Below are 22075 nucleotides of genomic sequence, written 5' to 3' on the forward strand. Positions count from 1 at the left end.
GGACTGGACTCTGACTCTGGGGTAATGCAGCTAAGCACTGCCCCTCACTCAGGGCAGATTGTAAACTTCAATCTACTCCGAGCACTTAGCCTATAAGCTCTCTGGAGTAGGGACACCATCGTGTACTTTTCTGTGATGCACCACTTTACACTTATGCAATTGGATAAAGAACACTTAATACAATAATATTACATGAACATGGCATGCAAAAGAAACTTAGTGCTACGACGTAGCTATAGGAATAAAACATAAACCTCCCTGCAATACCTACAGGTTGGTACTAAACTATGGTTTCACAGTGGGTGGGTATGTGACTGAATTCCAGGTTTACATTGCATCAGCCTTAACTTGAAATTGACTTCATATCTGCCTGGTCATGCCATTACTGGAATTGTTTGCTTTGACTTTGGGGCAGAGTTGGAAAACCATGTGATTGAGCAATGGAATTGAAAAGAGCATGTACTGACATTTGTGGGATAGCATGCTGTTAAAATCCAGTCTGCAGAAAAATTATGAAGTCCATCAAGAATTCAACCCTGGCTATAGTTGCTGGTTTTAAAGTTTGCCTTACCGGACAAACATGTTGTATCAGAGTGGCATGACATTTGTGTCATGATGTCCCAATGCTGATCCATCCTTATGTAGTTATCATGTTGCATCGTGAGAACGTGAGGTTGCATTGCAATATCACATCATGATGCAATATCATCCTGTGGCGACACAGCATTGCCATGTGATAATGTAGTGCCAGCCTGAAATATATTTTCAGGATATGCCTCCTCAAAATCTGATCTATCCTGTGAAAACTGGGATAGGTAGGCAGAAACCCTAATCATGGGCGCCAACTGGTTTCTGCCTCTCCCTGGGATCAGCGCTTCCAGTTTGCTCCCTTTCCTGGACATTCCCTGCTGTGACGTAGCCATTGCTGCTGACTTTGATGGACTGGGATATAGGATGGAGAGAAAAAACATGGATGCCAGCTGTGAAGCCACCACTGAGACCAATACTTCCTTCTCTTTATTACATGCAGTGACTCTTTGGAAAGTACTTTAAGGCCATGCTTTGTGGAAGGAGATGCTTAGGCGGTATGATCTTGATCCCTGAGAAGAATCCGGGGGGGTTGATGTGTAAAAAAGAGCAGATGTTTCTAATCTCCTTTGGCCTGCAATCTGCAAAATCTCTGGAAAATCATCCCACCACACACTACAGCTAGGATTTTGAGTCATGAACTAATTGTTGGGGCATTTTGGGCTGCTGATCAAAAAGGTGGTGATGGAGGATTTGTGGGGTGTGGCAGCTGGTGCAGAGCATGCCTGGGGTAGAGAGGCTGATGCTACTGCAGTGAGGGGCTCTTAAGTAGGTATAGCCAATGCTGCTGGAATTGGTGAGGGTTGATACACCTCAGGTGAAGTGGGGTTCTTCCTCTTTTGTCCTCCATGCCTGCACAGCTCAAGGAGCTCTAGGGTTAGGAAGCATCATTCCAAGGGGCTACAGAACCAGTTCCACAGAATCTTGAAGCCATTTCCCTAGCCCTGGAATTGAAAGTAACAGGGGAGCAGGTAGAGCACCGAGCTGTCCCGTGACTGGTACTGAACAATAGGGGTCGGGTCGGGGCAGAGGGAACAGTCACAGCGTCAGCCCAAACTCCCACTTGGCCCTCCTGACCCAGTGATTTTGCCACACCAACAAAGCACCCCTGGGGACCCACTTCTGGGTCATGTCCCACCCATTAAGAACCTCTTCAAACAGAGCACAAACATGGAAAGGGGGAGGGGAGACACTGGAGGAAGTAGACAGAGGTGGTCTCTAATCTGACTTTTCTCCAGTGCTGAAAGCAATACCCTGCACCTTTCTCTCTGGCGGTTCCTCAAATGAGGTGGAGTACAACAGTTAAGAGCACAGCCTGCACAAGGAAGGAGTTGCTAGGTTATTCACAAGCAGGTGTTGTTTGGAAACTGATGAGCATAAAGACCAGGACATTGCGCAGACGTATAGTGTACCAGATCTCAAAAAGAGTGGAAGGAGAACTGAAAACTTTGTCAAACTTCCAAGTAGAAGAGAATCAGGAACTATCACGTGTCTGGCTTTACTCCAGAGACCCATGGTTCAAGAGGTTATGTAATCTTCTAAGGCTGACAAAGATCAGTTGCATTGAGAAAAAGAGAATGTACTAGTATAGATGCACTGAGGTTTGTGCTGTATAGACAGAAAAGGATGAATTCTCACAACTAAGATCAGTTAGGCCTATCTCCACGTGAAAGATGCAGGTAAATAAAATTGGAAAAGCCTGCCTCTTTCTAGCACAGCAACTCCTCACTTAACGTCGTCCCGGTTAACATTGTTATGCCGCTGATCAATTAGAGAACATGCTCGTTTAAAGTTGTGCAATGCTCCCTTATAATGTTGTTTGGGAGCCACCTGCTTTGTCCACTACTTGCAGAAAGAGCAGCCCGTTGGAGCTAGCTGGTGGGGGCTTGGAACCAGGATGCACCGGCAGCTCCCCTAAGTTCCCTGTGCGGCAGCCACCCAGCAGGCTATCAATTGCCGGGCAGTTCAGCTGTCCCTCCCCCCACTGCCGTGTGCTGCTCCTGCCCTCTGCCTTGGAGCTGCCCCCCGAGACTCCTGCTTGCTGTGCTGGGTGGGAGGGAGAAGAGGAGTACTAATGGCAGGGTGTCCCCCTCCCCCCCGCTCATGTACCCCATCTCCACAGAGCTGGGGGGGGGGGAGACACGACAGGGCTCAGGATGGAGGGAGATTGCTTGCAGCAGCTGCTGTCTCAACTTGCTGATCTACAGTACTTTAAAAGGCAGTGTACTTAGAGTGGGGTCAGCGTACTTAAAGGGGTAATGCATGTCTCTCTCTCACACACACATGGCATATCTCTCTGTCTCTCCCTCTCTCTCACACTCACACACGGTGTGTGTCTCTGTCTCTCTCTCTGTCTCTCTCTCTCTCACACACACACACACACACACACACACACACACACACACACACACACAGTGTCTCACACCCCCCGCCAGCATTTTGGAAAGTGGAGGGAGTGGTGTGCTCCAGTGGGATAGTGTGAGTTCATCACCCCTTTCAGTTTCCAATGTTTGCAACCACTGCCATGCTGTGTCTCATCCCTCCATTTGTGCTGCCTTGTCGAGTGTGAGGCTACATTAACAACAATGTGTTAACCCTTGAGGGCTCAGCCGAGTGCTAGTTCATCATTTAGCAGTAAGGCATTCCCTGGGAAATATCCCTCCCTCTTCCACCCTCTAACTTCACCACCTCAACCAAGCTTCACAATCATCATTGCTGTGTACAGTATTAAATTGTTTGTTTAAAACTTATACTGTGTGTGTATATATATATATAGTCTTTTCTCTGGCAAAAAAAAATTCCCTGGAACTTAACCCCCCTATTTAGATTAATTCTTATGGGGAAATTAACATTGTTTCACTTAAAGTAGCATTTTTCAGGAACATAACTACAATGTTGAGCAAGGAGTTACTGCATTTGACTTCTGGAAGGAAGGCTAGACTTCTGACTGTCATTTCAACTTTGGAAAGGTTCCACGCAGCAAGCATTCATACAAGTCTGATAAGTGAATGGAAGAAGGTGGACAAAAAGGTGAAAGAAGAAAATGGGAAAGAGGAGAAGCCAGTGGAAAAGGAGAGATCAGAGAAGATTTAAGAGAAGAGAATAAAGGTTCAGAGAATCAGAAAGAAGAGCAAAGTAGAACAATTGGGGGAAAGGAAAGATAACGATGAAGAGAAAAGAGGAACAAAGAAGGCAGTTTTCAGAGTGGTAGCTGTGTTAGTCTGTATCAGCAAAAACAATGAGGAGTCCTTGTGGCACCTTAGAGACTAATAAATTTATTTGGCCATAAGCTTTCACAGTGGCAAGGAAGGGAAAGTAGATCTTTCCACAACCATCTGGATTTGCCAGGACACTCAGAAGAAGCACTGGCACATCCACAGTTTACAAATGAGTTCTGTTACACAACCTAGTGGCGATGGAGCCAGTGGATTAGGACTAGCAGCTATGCAGTGCCAAATGTTATTGTTTAAAGAAAACAATTGAAATATTTCCAGTTTTCTGATCCTTTGAGGAAGAATGTTTTGTACATTGTGAAAAGCAAAACGTCTGATAAATAATACTTCAAGAGGAAAAAGGGAATGACGTTTAGAAGCCATGTGGTTTTCTGGCTGCGTTTATTTCTAGCCTGACGTAACTAGGCATTGATTTGCCTAGTGAGATCGGAAAATCAACATCCCAATCTCACTTCACTTGTTATCATATGTTAGTTTTCAGAAGTGCTACCCATCCCCATCCACATTGTTACTTTTTGTTGCATTTGCACTTGTTGCCATAAAAAACTGAAGATCAACTCAACCTTAGTGAAATAGTTACCAAAAGTACCTCCTTAAACAGATCATTAGGGCTGTGGTGCACATCACAAACAGTATCTGGTGTTTCCCACTTTCCCACCCCCCTTCCTCTTCAGTGAAACTGTAAATGCCTTATCAATAGTAATGGACTGCACAAGAGGCCTGATTTTGATCTCAGTTACACTGGTTTAACCCTCATGTAATATCAATTACTTCAAAAGAGTTACTCCTTGTTTACATCTGTGTATGTGAGAACAGAATCAATCCTGAGATATTACTATATTCCCTTGGCAGAATTGAACCCTGGTTTGTGGCACAGGTGTGAAATTAACTCTTACTGTATTACATTGTTTCTAGTGAACTAAAGAGAAATGAGAGTCAGGAGTAATGGGTTCTAGTCTCAACTCTGCCACATACTGTAGGGCTTGGTCTAACTCCCACTGAAGTTAATGGGAGTCTTTCCATTGACTTCAGCTGGTGCTGGATTGGGCTGCATGTAAGGATGAGGCAAATTACTTAATCTCTCTGTGCCTCAATTCCCCTATCTGTAAAATGGGAATACAAATACCTACCTCACAAGGTTGTTGTGAGGCTTAATTCACAATGTTAGAAAAGCACTTTGAGCTCTTCAGATGAAAGGAGCTATATTTGAGCAAATTATTATTATTATAATTACATTAAAAGACCAAATAATAGTCCTTGGGAGTTTGGGTGTACTAGTATCACTGAGCCTGCTTCAACTTGTTGATTTTCAGTTCAGCTCTTAAAGGAAGCAATGTAAATAAATATTTGCATTTTGAATCAACAGATGGGTTACTTCCAACTGTCAGTTGACATTTGACAGCAATGCATAGGGGTAAATTGCTTTAAATACTTTATAAAAAATAGATGAGGAAAAGGCAAAGGAGACCAAATGAGATAGCCATAAACATAGGACCCCTCCAGCTTTTTGGGTAGTGCTTTCATCTGGCAAAGTGATGATGATTCCCCTCTATCGGATTGCATCATTCATTTATGCTCTTGTTGCAAAACCGGCACCTCACTGTCACTGCATCTGGTGTGAGAACACAATCATACCAACAACAACAAGAAATACCCAAAGGGTTCTGAAAACTAAATCCATCACATACTGTCTTTGCTAGAAAACAAATTGGGAGCAAGCTGGATATGAGCTTTCAGAGAGACATCCCCTTCTAAACAGAGAAAAAAAAACAGTCCTGGTGACTTACAGTATTGTACTGCCCGTGGCTGCGTTGCTGCTGCTGCTGGAAACCTCCTGGCTGTGTAGGAAAAGAAATGATCAGCTGGGACCTTTGGTCATATATATACAAAGGCACGGACTGATCAGGAAGAAAGGTGCATTTTCTAAATAGCTCTTTATAATCTGCTGAGTAAGCACGGCTACTTTTTTTTTTTTTAATCGTTACATGCATGAAACTAGAGATGTTCAGCTGTTCTCTGACAGGCTTAGGAAAGAGAGGTGCAATCCTGCCCCCTTTGGAGGAGGAGCCCCTATAGCCCAGCCTTGCTAGCTCCCTGGTTGGCTAAGGATGTACCGGCACTGGCAGAGAGAGCATTGCAAGGAGAGGTGGAGGAGTTGCTCGTTTAATATGTCACTCTGTGCTACAGAAATTTATGAGGGTTCTGAAGCCTCAGCAAAATGAACCAAAAGAGCTTGGCACAAAACCACAAAGAGGTGGGTGTAGGGATGTTAGGTGCCGTGGTCCAGGGTTACTATCCCTAGTAATGCAGAGTAATCCCCCAAGGAACACGATTACAAAGGCTGTCCCCTGAACTAAGGATAACTCGGTGTTTATATTTGTAACAGAAGAATTCTTAGTCAGTGGAGCTAAGCTGATTTACGCCAGCTGAGGATCTGACCCCTTAAATTGTCCAGCTTGGAGTTGAGGAATATCTCCATTCTCACCTGAATTGAGAGACACATGGTACCAAAGAGATGTAAGAAGTATTGGTCTATTTGAAGATTAATGTAGCCCCCTTCTAGGCTGGGGCTTTCACTAATTTAGCTTGGCCAGTTCAAGCACGGTTCAGATGAACTTGCTTTATACAAGGTTTGACAGGCCAATGTAGACATCTCTGATACATATTACACATGACTATGGAAACATAGGAAGGAATTGTGAGGTACCTGTGGAGATTTGGGGACAGATCCTCAGCTGATGTAAACTGATGTAGCTACGTTGGGATCTGCCCATTGTGCCAAGCCTCCTTTAAGCCAAATCTGCCAATGATTATTTTCCTGAATAGAAAAGCTAGATCTGGAGGATTTCTAGACCTTCTCATTTTTTAAAAAGGGATGTGTTTTAGTGAAGAACTGAAGTCAATGGGATTACTCACAATCTTAAAGTTAAGCATATGCCTAGGTACTTTGCTGTATCAAAACCAGAAGGCTGCTCAGCATCTTGCGGGATCAAGCCTCAACCTTTACACCAATATAAAGTTGGAGTGGCTCTATTTAGATCAGTGTGATCACTCCAAATTTACAGTATTTTAAACAAATGTAGAAGATAGCATATGGTCTTTTATATTGGCACTCCTGTGGATTTTCAATTAGGGGCTGAAATTATAGTGGTTTCCAAAATTAGAGGGTGGATTTCTTTTTATGAATAATCTGGATTGTTAATAGAGCTGTGTGGAAACTGGAATTTCCGTTTATGGGAAATTGCATGATTTCAAAATTGGTTTTGTTCTGAATTGGAAAGAAACATTGAATTTCTAAATTTCCTGCAAAATGACATTTTCAACAAATTTTGATTCAGGTCACTGTACACACTTTGTTTAGCTAAAATGTAAACATTTTATTTCTATTTTAACGTTTTAAAAGGTTATATTATAGTGTATAATGTAATCTAAAATACATTTTGAAACAAAGTTGTTTTTTAAATGAAAAATCAAAATGTTCCATTCAGATAAGTTTGAAATGCTTCATTTCGAAGCTGAGGGTATGGGGGCAGTTAATTACATTTTGCCAAAATTGACACGTTCCTGCAGAATGTTTCAATTTGGATTAATCAATATTTTCTAGTGGTAAAGTATTCCATCAGAAAATTTTTGACTAGCTCTAGTTGTAACCATTAGTTAGGGAGCTTCAGGAAGCCAACAAAAAAACCCCCCGTCTCTCCTTTTAAGTTGGTTATTATATTCAAAGGCAGGAAAGCTGTTGTGGCTGATATAGCTCCATTTATTCACTTCTTGATGGGCAGTCTTGTGACTGGCATCCTTATGAAAAGATTGTCAAGAGCCAGTCACACTTCATGCATCAGCTGTTTTGCAATTCTGGCAACCTTATTCCTCCAATTTATGTGGATTAGTTAAAGTCACAAGCTTTATCTATGCCTCCTTCTATGTCATCCTTGTTGTTTCAAATATTAACAATATTTAAATAATCAGTGGTCAATATGAGCACCTATGTGAAGCTTCTTGTGTCAGAGTACTCCTATGCCAGGACCCCCTATTGGAGTGACACTGACGTATCTAATGTCTAGTCTGATCCTGTTTATTAGTTTTATCTTTGTCAGGATATTGTGTTTTTAAACAGGCTTAGAAACAGTTTATTTTAACATGGGTTAATCACAATTTGATGCTGGACAAATTGAATCAGATAAAGATGAGCGAAAATGGTTTCTACCCAAAATCCCAATGGGGGTTTTGCCTGAGTAAGGACTGCATAATTTGGCCAACAGAATTCTTATTGCATACTTCAAGTAGAAATATCCCCCCTTTGGTTTCAATAGATTTAGGTGGGTTTAATAGACAGGTTTTCACCCATTTAAACATTATAGGGAAGTTCTTCAGTTGATATAAATTGTCACAGCACCACTGACTTCAATGGACAATTTACTCCAGCTCTTATATTTTTATTGTACATTAAAAATTAAATGCACAACAGTTCAACAACTGAAATGAAAATGAGCTATAAACCGACAGGTTTGCACGGCTCCCTAAAAGACTGCTGCAAAATGGGAGTTTAAGTGCCCTACAAATATAAAAGTAGTAATAAGAAAGAGTTGCTCTGCATACTCTGAAACAGCAGCCCCCAAATGTGTGGTCCGGGGAGGAAGCACAGAGACTTTTGGATGGGATTTTCATTGGGACCTAGTGGAGTTAGGCACCCCCAATCCCCTTGAAAGTCATTGTGAATTGGACACTAACTCTTTGAGGCTCCTGAGAAAACCCCATTTGGTGAGAACTGTAGATACTGACTTAAACTAAGGGCTGTCAGATTTCTTTTGAAGTTGGCTTTTCTTTCTGATAAAACATGTCAAAACTCTAACTAAAACAAAAAAGTGACTACTTTTTTTCCTGCACTAAATCAAAGCCCCCTGTCTGAAATAGCTCCTGAGTGTTTGAACACTCTAGGCACCACGGCTGGGGCAGGGCTAAACCAGAACGCCTTACAGATGGCTTCAGCCATGACTTGGATTCATATCGACACTGACCCCTTTTTATCTATATTGGCAATACAACTGCCCCCTTTCCAGGGAACATCACAGGAAAAGATCATAGACCCAGGAGCGCCGCCAGCTTTTCTGCCGCCCTAGGCAGCGGAAGGTCCCGCCCCGAAATGCCGCCCCCCACAGAGGCAGCGGAAGGTCCTGCCGCCGAAATATCGCCGCGGTGGCCGCCCCCCAAATTGTAGCCCCCTAGGCGACCGCCTAGGTCGCCTAATGGGTTGCGCCGGCCCTGCGTAGACCTGGAAATTGCATAATATGAAGGATAGGGAGTGTGTGTGTGTGTGTGTGTGCACATGTATGTGTGTGTTTGACTATATTGCCCGGTTGCATGCTACGTGCTACAGCTAGAGGCTAGGCCTGCTAATCATCATTAATCAAAGGTGCATGTCAAAATGTTTGGGTGTGATACTTGGACTGTGGAATTCTTTGGGGGAGAGTATCAGAGATGTGTGGAAGATTCAGAAGTGTGGAGTCTCCTTTCATAGAATATCAGGGTTAGAAGGGACCTCAGGAAGTCATCTAGTCCAACCACCTGCTCAAAGCAGGATCAATCCCCAACTAAATCCCCAAATTGCCCCCCTCAAGAATTGAACTCACAACTCTGGGTTTAGGAGGCCAATGCTCAAACCACTGAGCTATCCTTTGCAGTATATATGGGGACAGAGATCCCCAAAAGCCATGTGTGCAGTCTTTCTCCAGGCCTGTAGCTAGACACACAACTAGTAGACAAACAATTAAAATTAGAATTCCAGGGGTCCCCTCTAACAGTACATTTTGAGATACCAAGTGCAATTTCCTGCATTTTAGAATATTTAATTTTAAAAAAGATGAATGCAATGACAAAGAAAGCTTACCTGGTATTTTTTATTTAGGGTTCTTCACTAGAATAACTTGCCAGCAGCTCAGCAAAACCACAGAGGTACAAATATGCTGATATATTTCCCATTGATGCTCACACACCAACTGCATAAAAAACAGTCAAAAAGTTAGTAACCCAAGCAGGTTGTCACTTTCCATCTGCATAGAAACTCTTGGGCTCCCATACCTATATCTATCTTTCACAACCAGGTGTCCCAAAACTCCATTATCCTGCTCTCTCACCAGTAAGTACTGGCCAGATATAATTGTTAAATTGGTTTCAAAACACCCCACTGAGGACATTCAGTCTTGCCAGCTCTCGTGATTTTCTCGCAAGTACGCGAGTCTCACAATATTTGTTGTTTTTCTTAAAGCCCCAGCTCCTGAAATCCTGTGATTACCTGAGAATTTCAACTTTCATCTAAAACAAGCAAGTTTTGAGCCTTCATAGTTACAGAGAATATCTTGAAAAAGGGAACCCTAAGGTTCAGAATTCAAGGCAAATAAAAAGAAAAACTCAAATTTTATTATTTTTGAAATCTCAGGATTTTCAAGCAGATCTCAGTTTTTTGGAGCCTGACTCATGATTTTTGAACGTTGGGGACTGGCAATACTGGACATTTGTTTATTACTCTGAGCAGAACATCAAGGGTATAGCAGTAGCACTAAGAGCAAAGAAGGCTGTTTGAAATATTGAGTTTATCTGTTATTAATTGAGCTAATTTAAATATTAATCCACTATTTAAAAAAAATTGACTAATTTCTAACTCAGGCGAGTTTGTGATTGTAGTAACTGGGGGATTGTCATTGCAAACTACATAATATACCCATTAATGACCTAGAAGCATGTTAATTATTTGATTTGCATACACATAGCTATAACTGTGAGAAGCTATTTTGTGCATATTCATTATGTTATTCATATAGTGAGAGTCCCAATAGTACATGACTAGCCAGGATTGTACAATAGTAAGATTTGACATATTAATGAGATCTTGCGTATATTCAGAAAACTACGCGCACGTGATTACTATGATTTGCATGTTAACGGCTTCCAACGGCCGCGAGGGCCTCTGCAGGGGGCGGGCCCTGGGAACGAACGACAAGGGAGCTGGCCAATCGTACTGCAGCAGGCTCGGCCTGGCCAATGGGATGCGGGCGGGCGAGGCTGGCGCGGCGGAGTGTTCTAGAAGGGAGGGGCGGCGACTCGGGGACCTGGTTTCGTCTCTTTTCCCGGCCTCGCGGTAGAGATGTCGGCGGTGAAGGCGCTCAACCCGAAGGCCGAGGTGGCCCGCGCCCAGGCGGCGCTGGCGGTGAACATCAGCGCGGCCCGGGGCCTGCAGGACGTGCTGCGGACCAATCTGGGCCCCAAGGGCACCATGAAGATGTGAGACCCGAGGGAGGCGGGGGCCGGGCCGGGGGCCCGGGAGAGGCCGCGTGGCTGAGGCGGGTGTAGCGGTGAGGCCGGGTGGGGTGGGGAGGGCAATGGGCGCCCTCGGGAGCCGCTCCCCGCAGTGACTGGCGGGTTCTCCGGTGGCCCTACATCGGCTCCCGCCAGCCGCGGCCTCCCCTCCCCCATGCGGCGCTGCAGCGGTGGCCCACGGCCATACAGGCGGCTAGGAAGCCACGCGCCGGGGTGGGCAACGCGCAGGCCCCTTGGGGAGCGGGGCCCGGAGGAGGCTGCGCAGCCGCTGACGTTCTGCATTGTCCCGCTCACAGGCTGGTGTCTGGCGCTGGAGAGATCAAGCTGACCAAAGATGGCAACGTGCTGCTTCACGAAATGGTGAGTGCGGCCCTTTCCCCCGGCCCCCTGGCTGGAGCTCCGTGCAGTGGTGGTGGTGATGAACGGGGCTTCTCATACAATGGCTGAAGGCAGGTGTAGTTTGGGCAGATGTTCGCTAAATCTCATGGGTTGGCAACCATCAAGGAAAGTTGTTAATTCTATAGTAAAAATGTATCTGTTGCCTCATTGGTTTGTTTTTTACCAATCTGTTATACCTCAGAAAGGGTTAGATCTTTCATGCAGTATCCTGCCTGTTACTCTTAAATAAGCTGTTGTTGATCCAAAATTTATTTTGGTTCACATAACACGGGTATGTCTCTAAAGTCCCAGTCTTGCATCTGATCAGGGAGAGGCCGGCATTTCTAGGGCTCTGGGCAGATGCACATGCAGAATTGAGGCCGAATCTAGGAAGGTACAGAAAAAACCTTAGAAAAAAATGTACTGGGCTGCATGGTGGGTGTGGTCCATGTGTCCGTTTCCACCACACACAGATTCATAACTACATTGTAGTTTCCCTGCCACATGCTCAGTAAATGAAATATTACAGCAGTCTTTCATTGTGCTGTACTTTACATCATACTTTTAAATGCTGTCTACTCAATGGAGTAGACGGAACATATAAGCATAAAGGTTAACTTTTCTGTGCGGCTTCTTAAAATAATGTCCCTTTTCTTCTTCCCCAAGTCGCTGTCAGGCATGTATACATGGTCCTTCTAGAATAACTTGGCTGATAAGGACTTCTTAATGTTTGAAGAAACCAGTGCCATGCTTTGGTTCTTTATTTTCATTGCTTTTTTGGTCAAAACCAGTTATGCAAAGCCTATGACCACTATAGCTTGGTCTTTAAATGTGATTCTTTAATTAGATGGTGTCACATTAAACTGATAAAAACAAAATCATTCAGATGCACTATTGGTTATGAAAAGTAAGTTCTGGCCAGATATAATTGTTAAATTGGTTTCAGATAGTTACTCCCATAACAATTCAACAAGATGTATTGTTCAGTGTCTTGTTTTTGTTTAGCAAATACAACACCCAACAGCCTCCTTGATAGCAAAAGTAGCAACAGCACAGGATGACATCACTGGAGATGGTACCACTTCAAATGTTCTGATCATTGGAGAGCTGCTGAAGCAGGCGGATCTCTATATTTCTGAGGTACGTATGAATTTTTCACTTTCATAAGAAAATGAGTGAACATTTTCCTTTGAGGCTGTTCAGCATCATTGCAATTAATGTTTCATGTTCATAAAAGAAACTTCAGGTGTTACAGCTCTTCCAGAATGACCTTATTATGAGACACCTTTTATTGTGTGAATACGTTGGGTAAAAACTAAAACAGATGATGTTAAACTAGCCAGGGTTGTGTTATTACAGGTTGAAACCACCTATGATGGATGCAGGATGTATCTTGTATCTACCATTTGTTTTTGACTTATTTCTATTTGGATTTAAAGCTCTTGTCTTTTAATTGTATGACACCAAGAGGCACCTTTCTAGAGTAAGGAATCATTGCTGGCAGTGTATGTGCCAGGAGACTTAGGTTGATACCTTTATTAATTCATGTTGCACAGTGAACACCCAAGTGTGCTTTGTAGTTCCCTTGGCTATAACTCTGTGCTAGAATAATCTGTACTTTTCCTCTGCATTAGAAGGAGTGCCTTTCCTTTTACATGTATTCAGAAGGACAGTACATTTTCTTCCCCCCCCCCGGTGTGTAGCATGCAAATGCTAACTTACTACAGTCTTACAGCACCAAAGTCATGGATATTTGTGGTATCCGAAGTTTGGAGATAACACTTCAAATCTCAGCTTTTCAAGTAAAACTAGTAAATAGGAGTTTTCAAGTGTGAAAAAATGTCCACTCATCATTCTGTTAACTTTTTTAAAAAATTAGGGCTTGCACCCTAGAATAGTCACCGAAGGATTTGAAGCTGCAAAGGAAAAAGCACTTGAAGTTTTGGAGAAAGTCAAAGTAACCAAGGAGATGGACAGGGAGACACTTGTGGATGTTGCCAGAACGTCCCTGCGTACTAAAGTTCATGCAGAACTTGCTGATATCTTAACAGAGGCAAGTGTGCATGTGTTGTCTATCATCTTACCTTACTGTCCTTTCATGTCAGGAACTCCAGGTGTTCAACTTGTTCTGTAACTATTTGGGGGAGGAGTGGGAATGTACAAAAGTTGGGGGAATACTGGGTGGATGGCTTTTTTGAAGAATGCATTGTTTTTATGGAGGCATTCTCTTCTATTCCAGGCCGTAGTAGATGCTGTTTTGGCGATCAGAAAACCAGATGAGCCTATCGACCTCTACATGGTTGAGATTATGGAGATGAAGCACAAATCAGAAACTGAAACAGCGTAGGTAGCTATAAAATGTTGGTTATGCATTCTGTACTTCAAGGTTAATCATAGCTTGAAACTTAGTTGCTTTAAAACAGTTGAAGATAACTTTAGGTAGTATGCCACCTCTGAGTCCCTTTGCCAATTTTTGTCAATTTACAATTGCATTTTCCTGTTTTGTTTGAAAAGAGGAAACTGACTACGCAGGGGAAAACTACAAAACTGATTAGTAGCAAAGTATTGTCAGAATTACAAAATAAATTACAGAAAAAAGGCTATTTTTCAGTTTATCTCTGTTATGCTAATCTTCTAACAGGCCAGGAGGGACTGGACACAAGTGAGACTAAATCTTGTCCCTTTATGCTGGAGAATCTGACTGTAGTGTTCTGATACACTTTTTTGAACATCATTATCACTATAGATAAATTTCAAGTATAAAATGTACATTAGGTACATCTGCTGTATATAAATGTTAACTTTCAAAGATTATTTTAAAACAGTTGTCAGTGTGAAAAACATGAAGTGTCTTATTCCTTTTTAACTATTCCATCTCTTTTGGAATGCAAGTCCACTTCCAGTATAGAAGAAGTGGAAGTTTTAGGTAACTAATCAAAAATGGAAGGTGAACAGAAATCCAACTCTCCACCTTTTGCATCTGAAGGAAGTGGCTTTTACCCACGAAAGCTTATGCCCAAATAAATCTATTAGTCTTTAAGGTGCCACCGGACTCCTCGTTGTCTCCACCTTTTGTGACTCTAAAATATTGGCTGCACGGGGTGGCTCCTAATGTATCTGAAGATGTATAAAATCTTATCAGAATTACATCTTAAGAGAATTGTAATTCTTCAGAATTCTTTGAAATTACAAAAAAAAGTAGATATGTTTAACTTCAATGGCATGGATGAATTCTGCATTGTCTTCTTCAGTAGCTAATGCAGTCAGACACTATGCTAGAGTATATTTCCTTTTCACTTATTCCTAATGGTATGCTTTGTGTAAAGTTGGCATGTCCATACAAGTAGGATACATGATCCAATGAATTCTTAATATGACAGTATGGTAAGTAATCTGTTTAATCAACCATGGTATTAGTTTTATGACTACATTTCAGGGAAACAGAAGTTTCCTACCCTGTGTATAAAGGATTTCTTACAGATAATCTTACTGACTTTTTACAGGCTGATTAGAGGACTTGTTTTGGACCATGGTGCTCGTCATCCTGACATGAAGAAAAGAGTGGAAGATGCTTACATCCTTACTTGCAATGTATCACTAGAATATGAAAAAACGTAAGTCACCAGTGAGACAAGGGAAGAAATATACCGGACTCTGGCAGTGTGAATTAATATTTGCATATATGTCTTAAACCTTTTTAAGAGTACTAAAAGTAATAAATATTTTAGAATATCCCTTTATTTAAAAAAAAAAAAAAAATTGAACTAGCCTAGTTTTGTGTAAAAGGAGGAAATGAAGTCAAATGTTTCACTCCAAAGTAGTGGAGTGATGAATTGGCTTTTGAGGTGGGCTGGATTGTGGACACATTAGCATAATAGTCCCTTCTGTTGGCTCACTGAATGACAGGAAGTCTCCCCTATGCCTTCAACACGTCTTACATTGCACAGTGAACACCCAAGTATACTTCATAGTTCCCTTGGTATAACTCTGTGCTAGAATAATTCTGTGCTGTACCTCTGCATTGGAAGGAATCCTTTTCCTTTTACATGTATTCAAAAGGACTGTACACTACTTAGTCCTGTACTATAATTTTAGCTAATTGAGGTCTTAACTGAAACATACAAGTTAAGTCCTCTTCTGATTTTAAGATTCTGCTATTTTAACAATATAGAGCACTAGTAGTAATGTTGAACAATTTCTTTTTCTATTCAGAGAGGTGAGCTCGGGATTCTTTTATAAGAGTGCAGAAGAAAGAGAGAAGTTAGTAAAAGCTGAAAGAAAATTCATTGAAGACAGAGTGAACAAAATCATCGATTTGAAAAAGCGAGTCTGTGGTGATTCAAATAAAGGATTTATTGTGATCAATCAAAAGGTGAGATAAATGAGAATACAAGGTAACTGGAAAAATTATCTAAAAATGTTGGTATTTTTGACTGGCCTGATGCTTTGTTTTATGTTAACTGTATAGGCTTCTTCAGACAAGCCTTAGTCAGGCTTGGTCAGCAGCGTGTGTTCAGATACATGGCATAGCTCCCACTTACATTCAGTTCATACTGAAGTAGAATTTGGTACTTAGTGCTGGACTGAATCTATTTTTATTTATTCCTAATGTGTACTTCTCTCTTTGTTTGTTTATAGGGAATTGACCCATTTTCCTTGGATGCACTTGCAAAAGAAGGAATAGTAGCTTTGCGCAGAGCAAAAAGGAGGAACATGGAGAGGTCAGTTCTTGGGGAAAGAATAGAGATTTTTTGTGTTACAAACTTTCACTCTATCCGTTCTTAGTTCATTGTATATTTTCTTTCAAAACTGAAGTAAAATATCCTGTTAGCTCAAGCACATACACTTCGTACAGGAGTAAAAACTGTCAGTTCAGTATAAATCATGGAAAATCCTGACATGAGACTAAAGCTTGCAGTAAGCTTTCAACTCAGAGTAGTGTAGAAGAGGCTTGAAATGTTTTAAACTTGAACACTAGGAAATAATCACCTGAATAAACAATCCTTAATATCTTGAAATACATTCACAAATAATGAGGCCAGCCTATATGTTATAACAATTTATGGCATGGTGTGAAAAGCATCTTCACTCAGGACCATTCAGGCAACTAAGATTCTCTAGCTTATTTTCACTTACGTTTATTTAAAAAAAAATGTAACATGCTTTTAAGTGTTTTATGTACATCCTTTTTCAGATTGACCCTTGCTTGTGGTGGCATGGCTATGAATTCTGTGGATGACATCAATGCTGACTGTTTGGGGCATGCTGGTCTTGTCTACGAGTATGTACTGGTGCGTAAGACCTTGAGTTTGTAACCAAGGCTAAATTAGATATTCCTCTGACTCCTATCTGGTATCTGCAGCAATCTTTTCAGTTCAGGCTTTGTTGATTCTGCTACTTCTAAACATATGGAGGTCTTTGCCTACATTTAGGCGCCCATGAAAATTCATTTAGACGTTTGAGAGCAATAATGGAAGTCTCCTAAAAAGTCACTGGAACTTCTTCTCGTTGCTCCTTGTCATGTGTAAACATTTTGCCTAGATGAAGAGACAAACGTCTCCCCTTCTATCTCTCCTCCCCTCCTGAAAGGTCCAGTACAAAATTAATTATCTGAATAACTTTCTTGTTGACATGGGTCTTAGAATACTCAGATGCACCCTTGTTAAATATTTTTCATTTAGTGATTTTACATGGATATGCTGTGGGGTTTTTGTTAAGCAAAAATGTGATATTAGAAACTTGCTGCTTATTGGCATATAGGGTGAAGAGAAGTTTACCTTCATTGAGAAATGTGACAACCCTCGCTCTGTTACCCTGTTGATCAGGGGGCCAAATAAACATACACTCATGCAAATCAAGGATGCAGTAAGAGATGGGCTACGTGCTGTCAAAAACGCTATTGAGGATGGTAAGTCTCCTGGTGTTTTTATTACATTTAATGAGGTCTTATGAGGCACATCTTGAAATGTGCAAAATATACCTGCCAATGCACATCTATGTGTCTGTATGTTTCTATTGAGTAGTAGGGATAAATTGTTAGCTTTTGTTAGTAGTTTATACGGACACTGTGCTAAAGCACACTTCTACTTGAAGTGTTCCCAGTGCCTTACTATTTTTAAAGTGGGTATATAGGAAAGATGGACACACACGTTTGGTCAGTTATTGTAACTTCAGTTACATGTTAGGTGACAAAATTAATAACCTCGTGTTGCCTTTCTCCAAGAAAGGGAATAAGTATTATTAAATGTTAAGTGCTGCAGTTAAAGTTGCTGGAAAACTCCGTTAGTACAAGATGCTCTAATCACTACAGGGAAAACTATTAAAACTTTAGATCTAATGAAAGTCAATGCGTGTGGAAGTGGGGAGAATAAAAAATACATACCCATAGTTGCAAGGTGTATGCCTACATTTGCGGCAGCATGTAGAGTACAGACACTGCACACCCAGCTAGCACAAGTATAAAGAGCAGTGTAGACCGTGAAGCACTGCTTGGCTGAGTAGAGACCTGCCAGAACCCTAGATCATATACCCTACATGGATCTCTACACGCAGTGCCTCCCATAGCTAAAAACAATGTAGACATGTAGTGTCCCACTACTTCCCTGCAACAGTGAAAGGTGGGGAAAAGCTCTGGCAAGTTTTTTCTGCTGCAAAGAAAGACTTTGGCAGCTCCCAGCTGTTGCCCCCTCTTTCTCCTCCTCCTCCCTTCTCCTCCCCACCCCCCGCTTCCCCCCCACGCGCGCGCACACACACTGCCAGGTGTAGCTACATACTGTAGTGTGGACGTGGCCTATTTTTCACTGCTGTGCGTAGCTATATGTACCCTACGTGCCACTGAAAGTATAGAGGAGGGCTAGGAAAGGCTTGCACTCCAGTCATCTAAAGGTTTATTACTCTGCATCATCAGTCTGGAGTTCCCGCTTGCAAGTATCATTAGAATAGTATTTCTTATCAGTGGAAATAATGAACCGATAACTTGTTTTTCAGAAATCTGTTTAAAATACCTTGAGTTAGTATATATGTATGGTGTTACAAAAACTTGAGTTTTATTCCAAGAAAACTGCAGAATTGCTACTTCTCTTCTATTCCAATCTCCATTTCAGAGGGAAGGAAAAAACAGTGAAACAAAGTGGCTCTCTAGATGGTTTAATTAAAAATGACACATGAGAACTGTGAACTGTTAATGTAAAAACCTTTTACTACATGTAGACTTTGTGCTTTACTTAAATTACTTCATGTAATACTACTAATCTTGGCTTGTGTATAATATTATTGGTTCTTCTGCTGTCTTGCTGAAATGTCTACAGTTGGCCTAAAACATAAGTGCTATCAATATTTTAGATAGCCGGCCATATCTTGGCATGTTTTAGTGAATATGGTAGAAACATACGGGCTTTAGTTTTAACTTCCTAGCTTTCTTTCCACCCAGTAAAAGCTTGGAGATCTTTACTACAGTCAGCAACTCTTAACTGACCTCTTTGCCTCTGTGGGAGCTTCATGACCACTAACTTAAATTATGTTGTCTAATTGTTTGTTTGATATGGCTGTACACTAGTGTGTCTTATCTCTTACAGGATGTGTAGTTCCAGGAGCTGGTGCATTAGAAGTGGCAATAGCTGATGCTCTTGTGAAACATAAGCCCAATGTAAAAGGAAGAGCCCAGTTTGGAGTTCAAGCCTTTGCTGATGCTCTGCTCATAATTCCTAAGGTATAAAAGTACTCCTGGTTAAAGTAATAGTTTCAGAGCAGTTATAACGTGTAGAAAATTATACATGTCTTAGCAGTAGTCCACTTCGCTGAAGAGCCTTTTGCCAGAGGACAGACATGAGTAATAAATGTCTTGAACTGAAGACAAGGATGTATATCAGAGGTGGGAAAACTATGGCCCGCGGGACCCTCCTGTCTGGCTCCTGAGCTCCTGGCCTGGGAGGCTAGCCCCCTGGCCCCTCCCCTGCTGTTCCCCTGCAGCCTCAGCTCACTGTGCCACTGGTGCAATGCTCTGGGCGGTGGGCTTGCAAGCTCTTGCCGGGCGGCACAGCTGCAGAGCCGTGGCCTGACCTGGTGCTCTGTGGTGTGCAGTGGCATGTCTGGCTCCAGCTAGGCAGCACAGCTGCCTGTCCTGGCGCTCTGGGAGGCGCGGCTGTAGTGCCGCCAGCCACGGGTGCTCCAGGCAGGAAGGTAAGGGAGCAGGGGGGGTTGGATAGAGGACTGGGAAGTTCGGGGTGGTGGTCGGGGATGGGGGTGTGGATGGGGGAGGGGAACAGGGGGATTGAATGGGGGCAGGGGTCCTGGGGGGCAGTCAGGAATGAGAGGAGGGGTTGGGTGGGAGGTCTGGGGGTGGTCAGGGAACAAGGAGGGGTGGATGGGGCAGGAGTCCCGGGGGGGGGGGGGGGCGGCGGGGGGGGGGGAGGGGGGGGGGTCGGGGGCCAGACCACGCCTGGCTGTTTGGGGAGGCACAGCCTCCCCAAACAGGCCCTCCACACAATTTCAGAAACCCGGTGTGGCACTTAGGCCAAAAAGTTTTCCCATCCCTGATGTATATCCTTCCTCATTTTTGTCTGAGTTATACGGGCAGGGGGATGTGTTGGGAGATATGGTAGAGACTAACAGTTAACGATGCACTGTCTGTAGATTGTTTCATGGCTTAAGTTTAATACATAAAACATGCCTCTCTTCTTCTCTCTCCACCCCCCCACCCCCAGGTTCTTGCTCAGAACTCTGGCTATGACCCCCAGGAAACACTAGTGAAAGTTCTGGCCGAATATGCAGAATCAGGACAACTTATTGGAGTTGATCTGAACACTGGTAAGAAACTTTAAAATATGTTCTTTAGACAATTGGGGTTAAATAATTTTCACTTTGAGCCAGCAAAGTGATGCTGTTTCTGTTGAGGGAAATATAGAGCTTTTTTTTTATGTACAGCAAGTCTTTCATGCTTTAGCTTCCAAAGATGTTTCAGGACTAGCGGACTTGTTGTAAGACCTGACGGTTTTTCAATCAGCAGCTTCTTTAGTTGATTAGATTACTAGAAGAATACTTCTTCACTCATGATGAATAATACTTAACTTCAATATAGCTTTATGCAAGAGAATTAATTAACTGACTTGGTTAGCCATTATTCCCCATTTGGAGGCTCAGACAGACTCATTTACAAAATGTATTTTTCATTGTAACATATGGGCACACAAAGGTGAAGGCCAGTGTTTAGTATGAAGTAGGAGATACTCTGGTTTGCCTCTTGGTGGCAGCAGCAAGTGTTGTTTTGCCAGTAGCTGGGAATGGGCGACGGGATGGATCACTTATGATTACCTGTTGTGTTCATTCCCTCTGGGGCATCTGGCATTGGCCACTGTCTGAAGACAGGATACTGGGCTAGATGGACCTTTGGTCTGACCCAGGATGGCTGTTTTTATGTTATGTTGGGGGGGGGGGGGAAATGTTAATATCTTGTGATTTCCTACTGTCTGTAACAAGATTTTGAACTACATTAATAAAATGCTAAAATGTATCAATTGCCTTCAAGGGGATTTATTTTGCATTCCCAGGTGAACCAATGGTGCCGGCAGCAGCTGGAATTTGGGATAATTATAATGTCAAAAAACAACTACTTCATTCGTGGTAAATTTTTTGTAATTTTTTTTTTTTTTTTTTTTGTAATTTTAAACTAAAATAGGCTTCCATTGCTAATGGTCAAATTTGATGGATTTATATGGGATGGGTTAATCTTTACTATCTAAAGATACAGTGTAGAAATAAAAACACGTGAGTACAATAGTTATATAAAAATGACTAGTTATTTTTATCTGTTTCACCTCTGTCCTCCATAGAGAAATCAAACTTCTTAAATAAGCCCCAGATTGGTTTTTAAGAACTTACAGAATGACACTTCAACAGCTGGTGTATGAGTTTTTGAACAAAACTCCATAATCTATGGAGTGGGTGTGTATGAGGTGGGGACTGAGCGGGGAGATGCATGCATTTGGTACTCTTGTTTGGATGAACTGTAGAATAATACAGAAGTTTTGACCATCAATGTTTTGATCTTTCTAGCACGGTGATCGCTAGCAACATTCTTTTGGTTGATGAAATTATGCGAGCTGGAATGTCGTCTCTCAAAGGTTGAATTGAATCTGCCCTCAACTGTGATGGTAGCCTTGAATAGGGAGATGCCCCTATGAAGTAACTTCAAAAAAAAAAAAAAAAAAATCCAGCTAAAGGCATTATTTTCTGCAGCTTCCAATGGATCTTCACAGTAACAGAAGTAGCTCTCTCTTTGGAGTAAACATGGCCACTCTCAAACATTAGCACCTATTCAAATATTAGGTTCTAAAATCAGTTATTTATTTTTTTTCTTAATTGCACTGAAATGTACAACTTAGTCTTTTTACCCAATAAACAGTTCTGTTCTGTGCTTATCTTGTAATGTTGTCAGTTACTTAACATCTGTTTTGGTTGGGATGGCTAATTTTCTGGGACAGGTCAATGTAGTTATGGAAATGTCACTTCTCAGAATTCACTCATCTGTACACCACCTTTCTGGATATTGCTTAGAATACCCCAGG

The 22075-nt window shown here is 42.1% G+C and overlaps 1 protein-coding gene and 3 non-coding genes across 4 annotated transcripts; all 4 read left to right on the forward strand.

The window, feature by feature from the left end:
- The first annotated feature begins 10903 nt into the window (after window positions 1-10903).
- Window positions 10904-21924, forward strand: CCT6A (chaperonin containing TCP1 subunit 6A). The gene is made up of 14 exons (XM_024204980.3): window positions 10904-11099; window positions 11432-11495; window positions 12519-12653; window positions 13393-13566; window positions 13753-13856; window positions 15017-15127; window positions 15726-15885; window positions 16152-16234; window positions 16708-16804; window positions 17274-17421; window positions 19088-19221; window positions 20216-20318; window positions 21059-21131; window positions 21564-21924. Exons 1-14 carry the CDS (start codon window positions 10963-10965, stop codon window positions 21634-21636), a joined length of 1596 nt encoding a protein of 531 aa, XP_024060748.1. The 5' UTR covers window positions 10904-10962; the 3' UTR covers window positions 21637-21924.
- Window positions 13062-13193, forward strand: LOC112110151. Its single transcript, XR_002908382.1, has one exon. It is a non-coding gene; the product is annotated as a small nucleolar RNA SNORA22 (small nucleolar RNA).
- Window positions 14734-14869, forward strand: LOC112110150. Its single transcript, XR_002908381.1, has one exon. It is a non-coding gene; the product is annotated as a small nucleolar RNA SNORA15 (small nucleolar RNA).
- LOC112110152 lies at window positions 15453-15584 on the forward strand. The gene has a single exon (XR_002908383.1). It is a non-coding gene; the product is annotated as a small nucleolar RNA SNORA22 (small nucleolar RNA).
- Window positions 21925-22075: the final 151 nt, after the last annotated feature.

The sequence above is a fragment of the Terrapene carolina genome, unplaced genomic scaffold (assembly GCF_002925995.2).
Source record: "Terrapene carolina triunguis isolate 2854851 unplaced genomic scaffold, T_m_triunguis-2.0 Scaffold231, whole genome shotgun sequence".
Lineage (NCBI taxonomy): Eukaryota > Metazoa > Chordata > Testudines > Emydidae > Terrapene > Terrapene triunguis.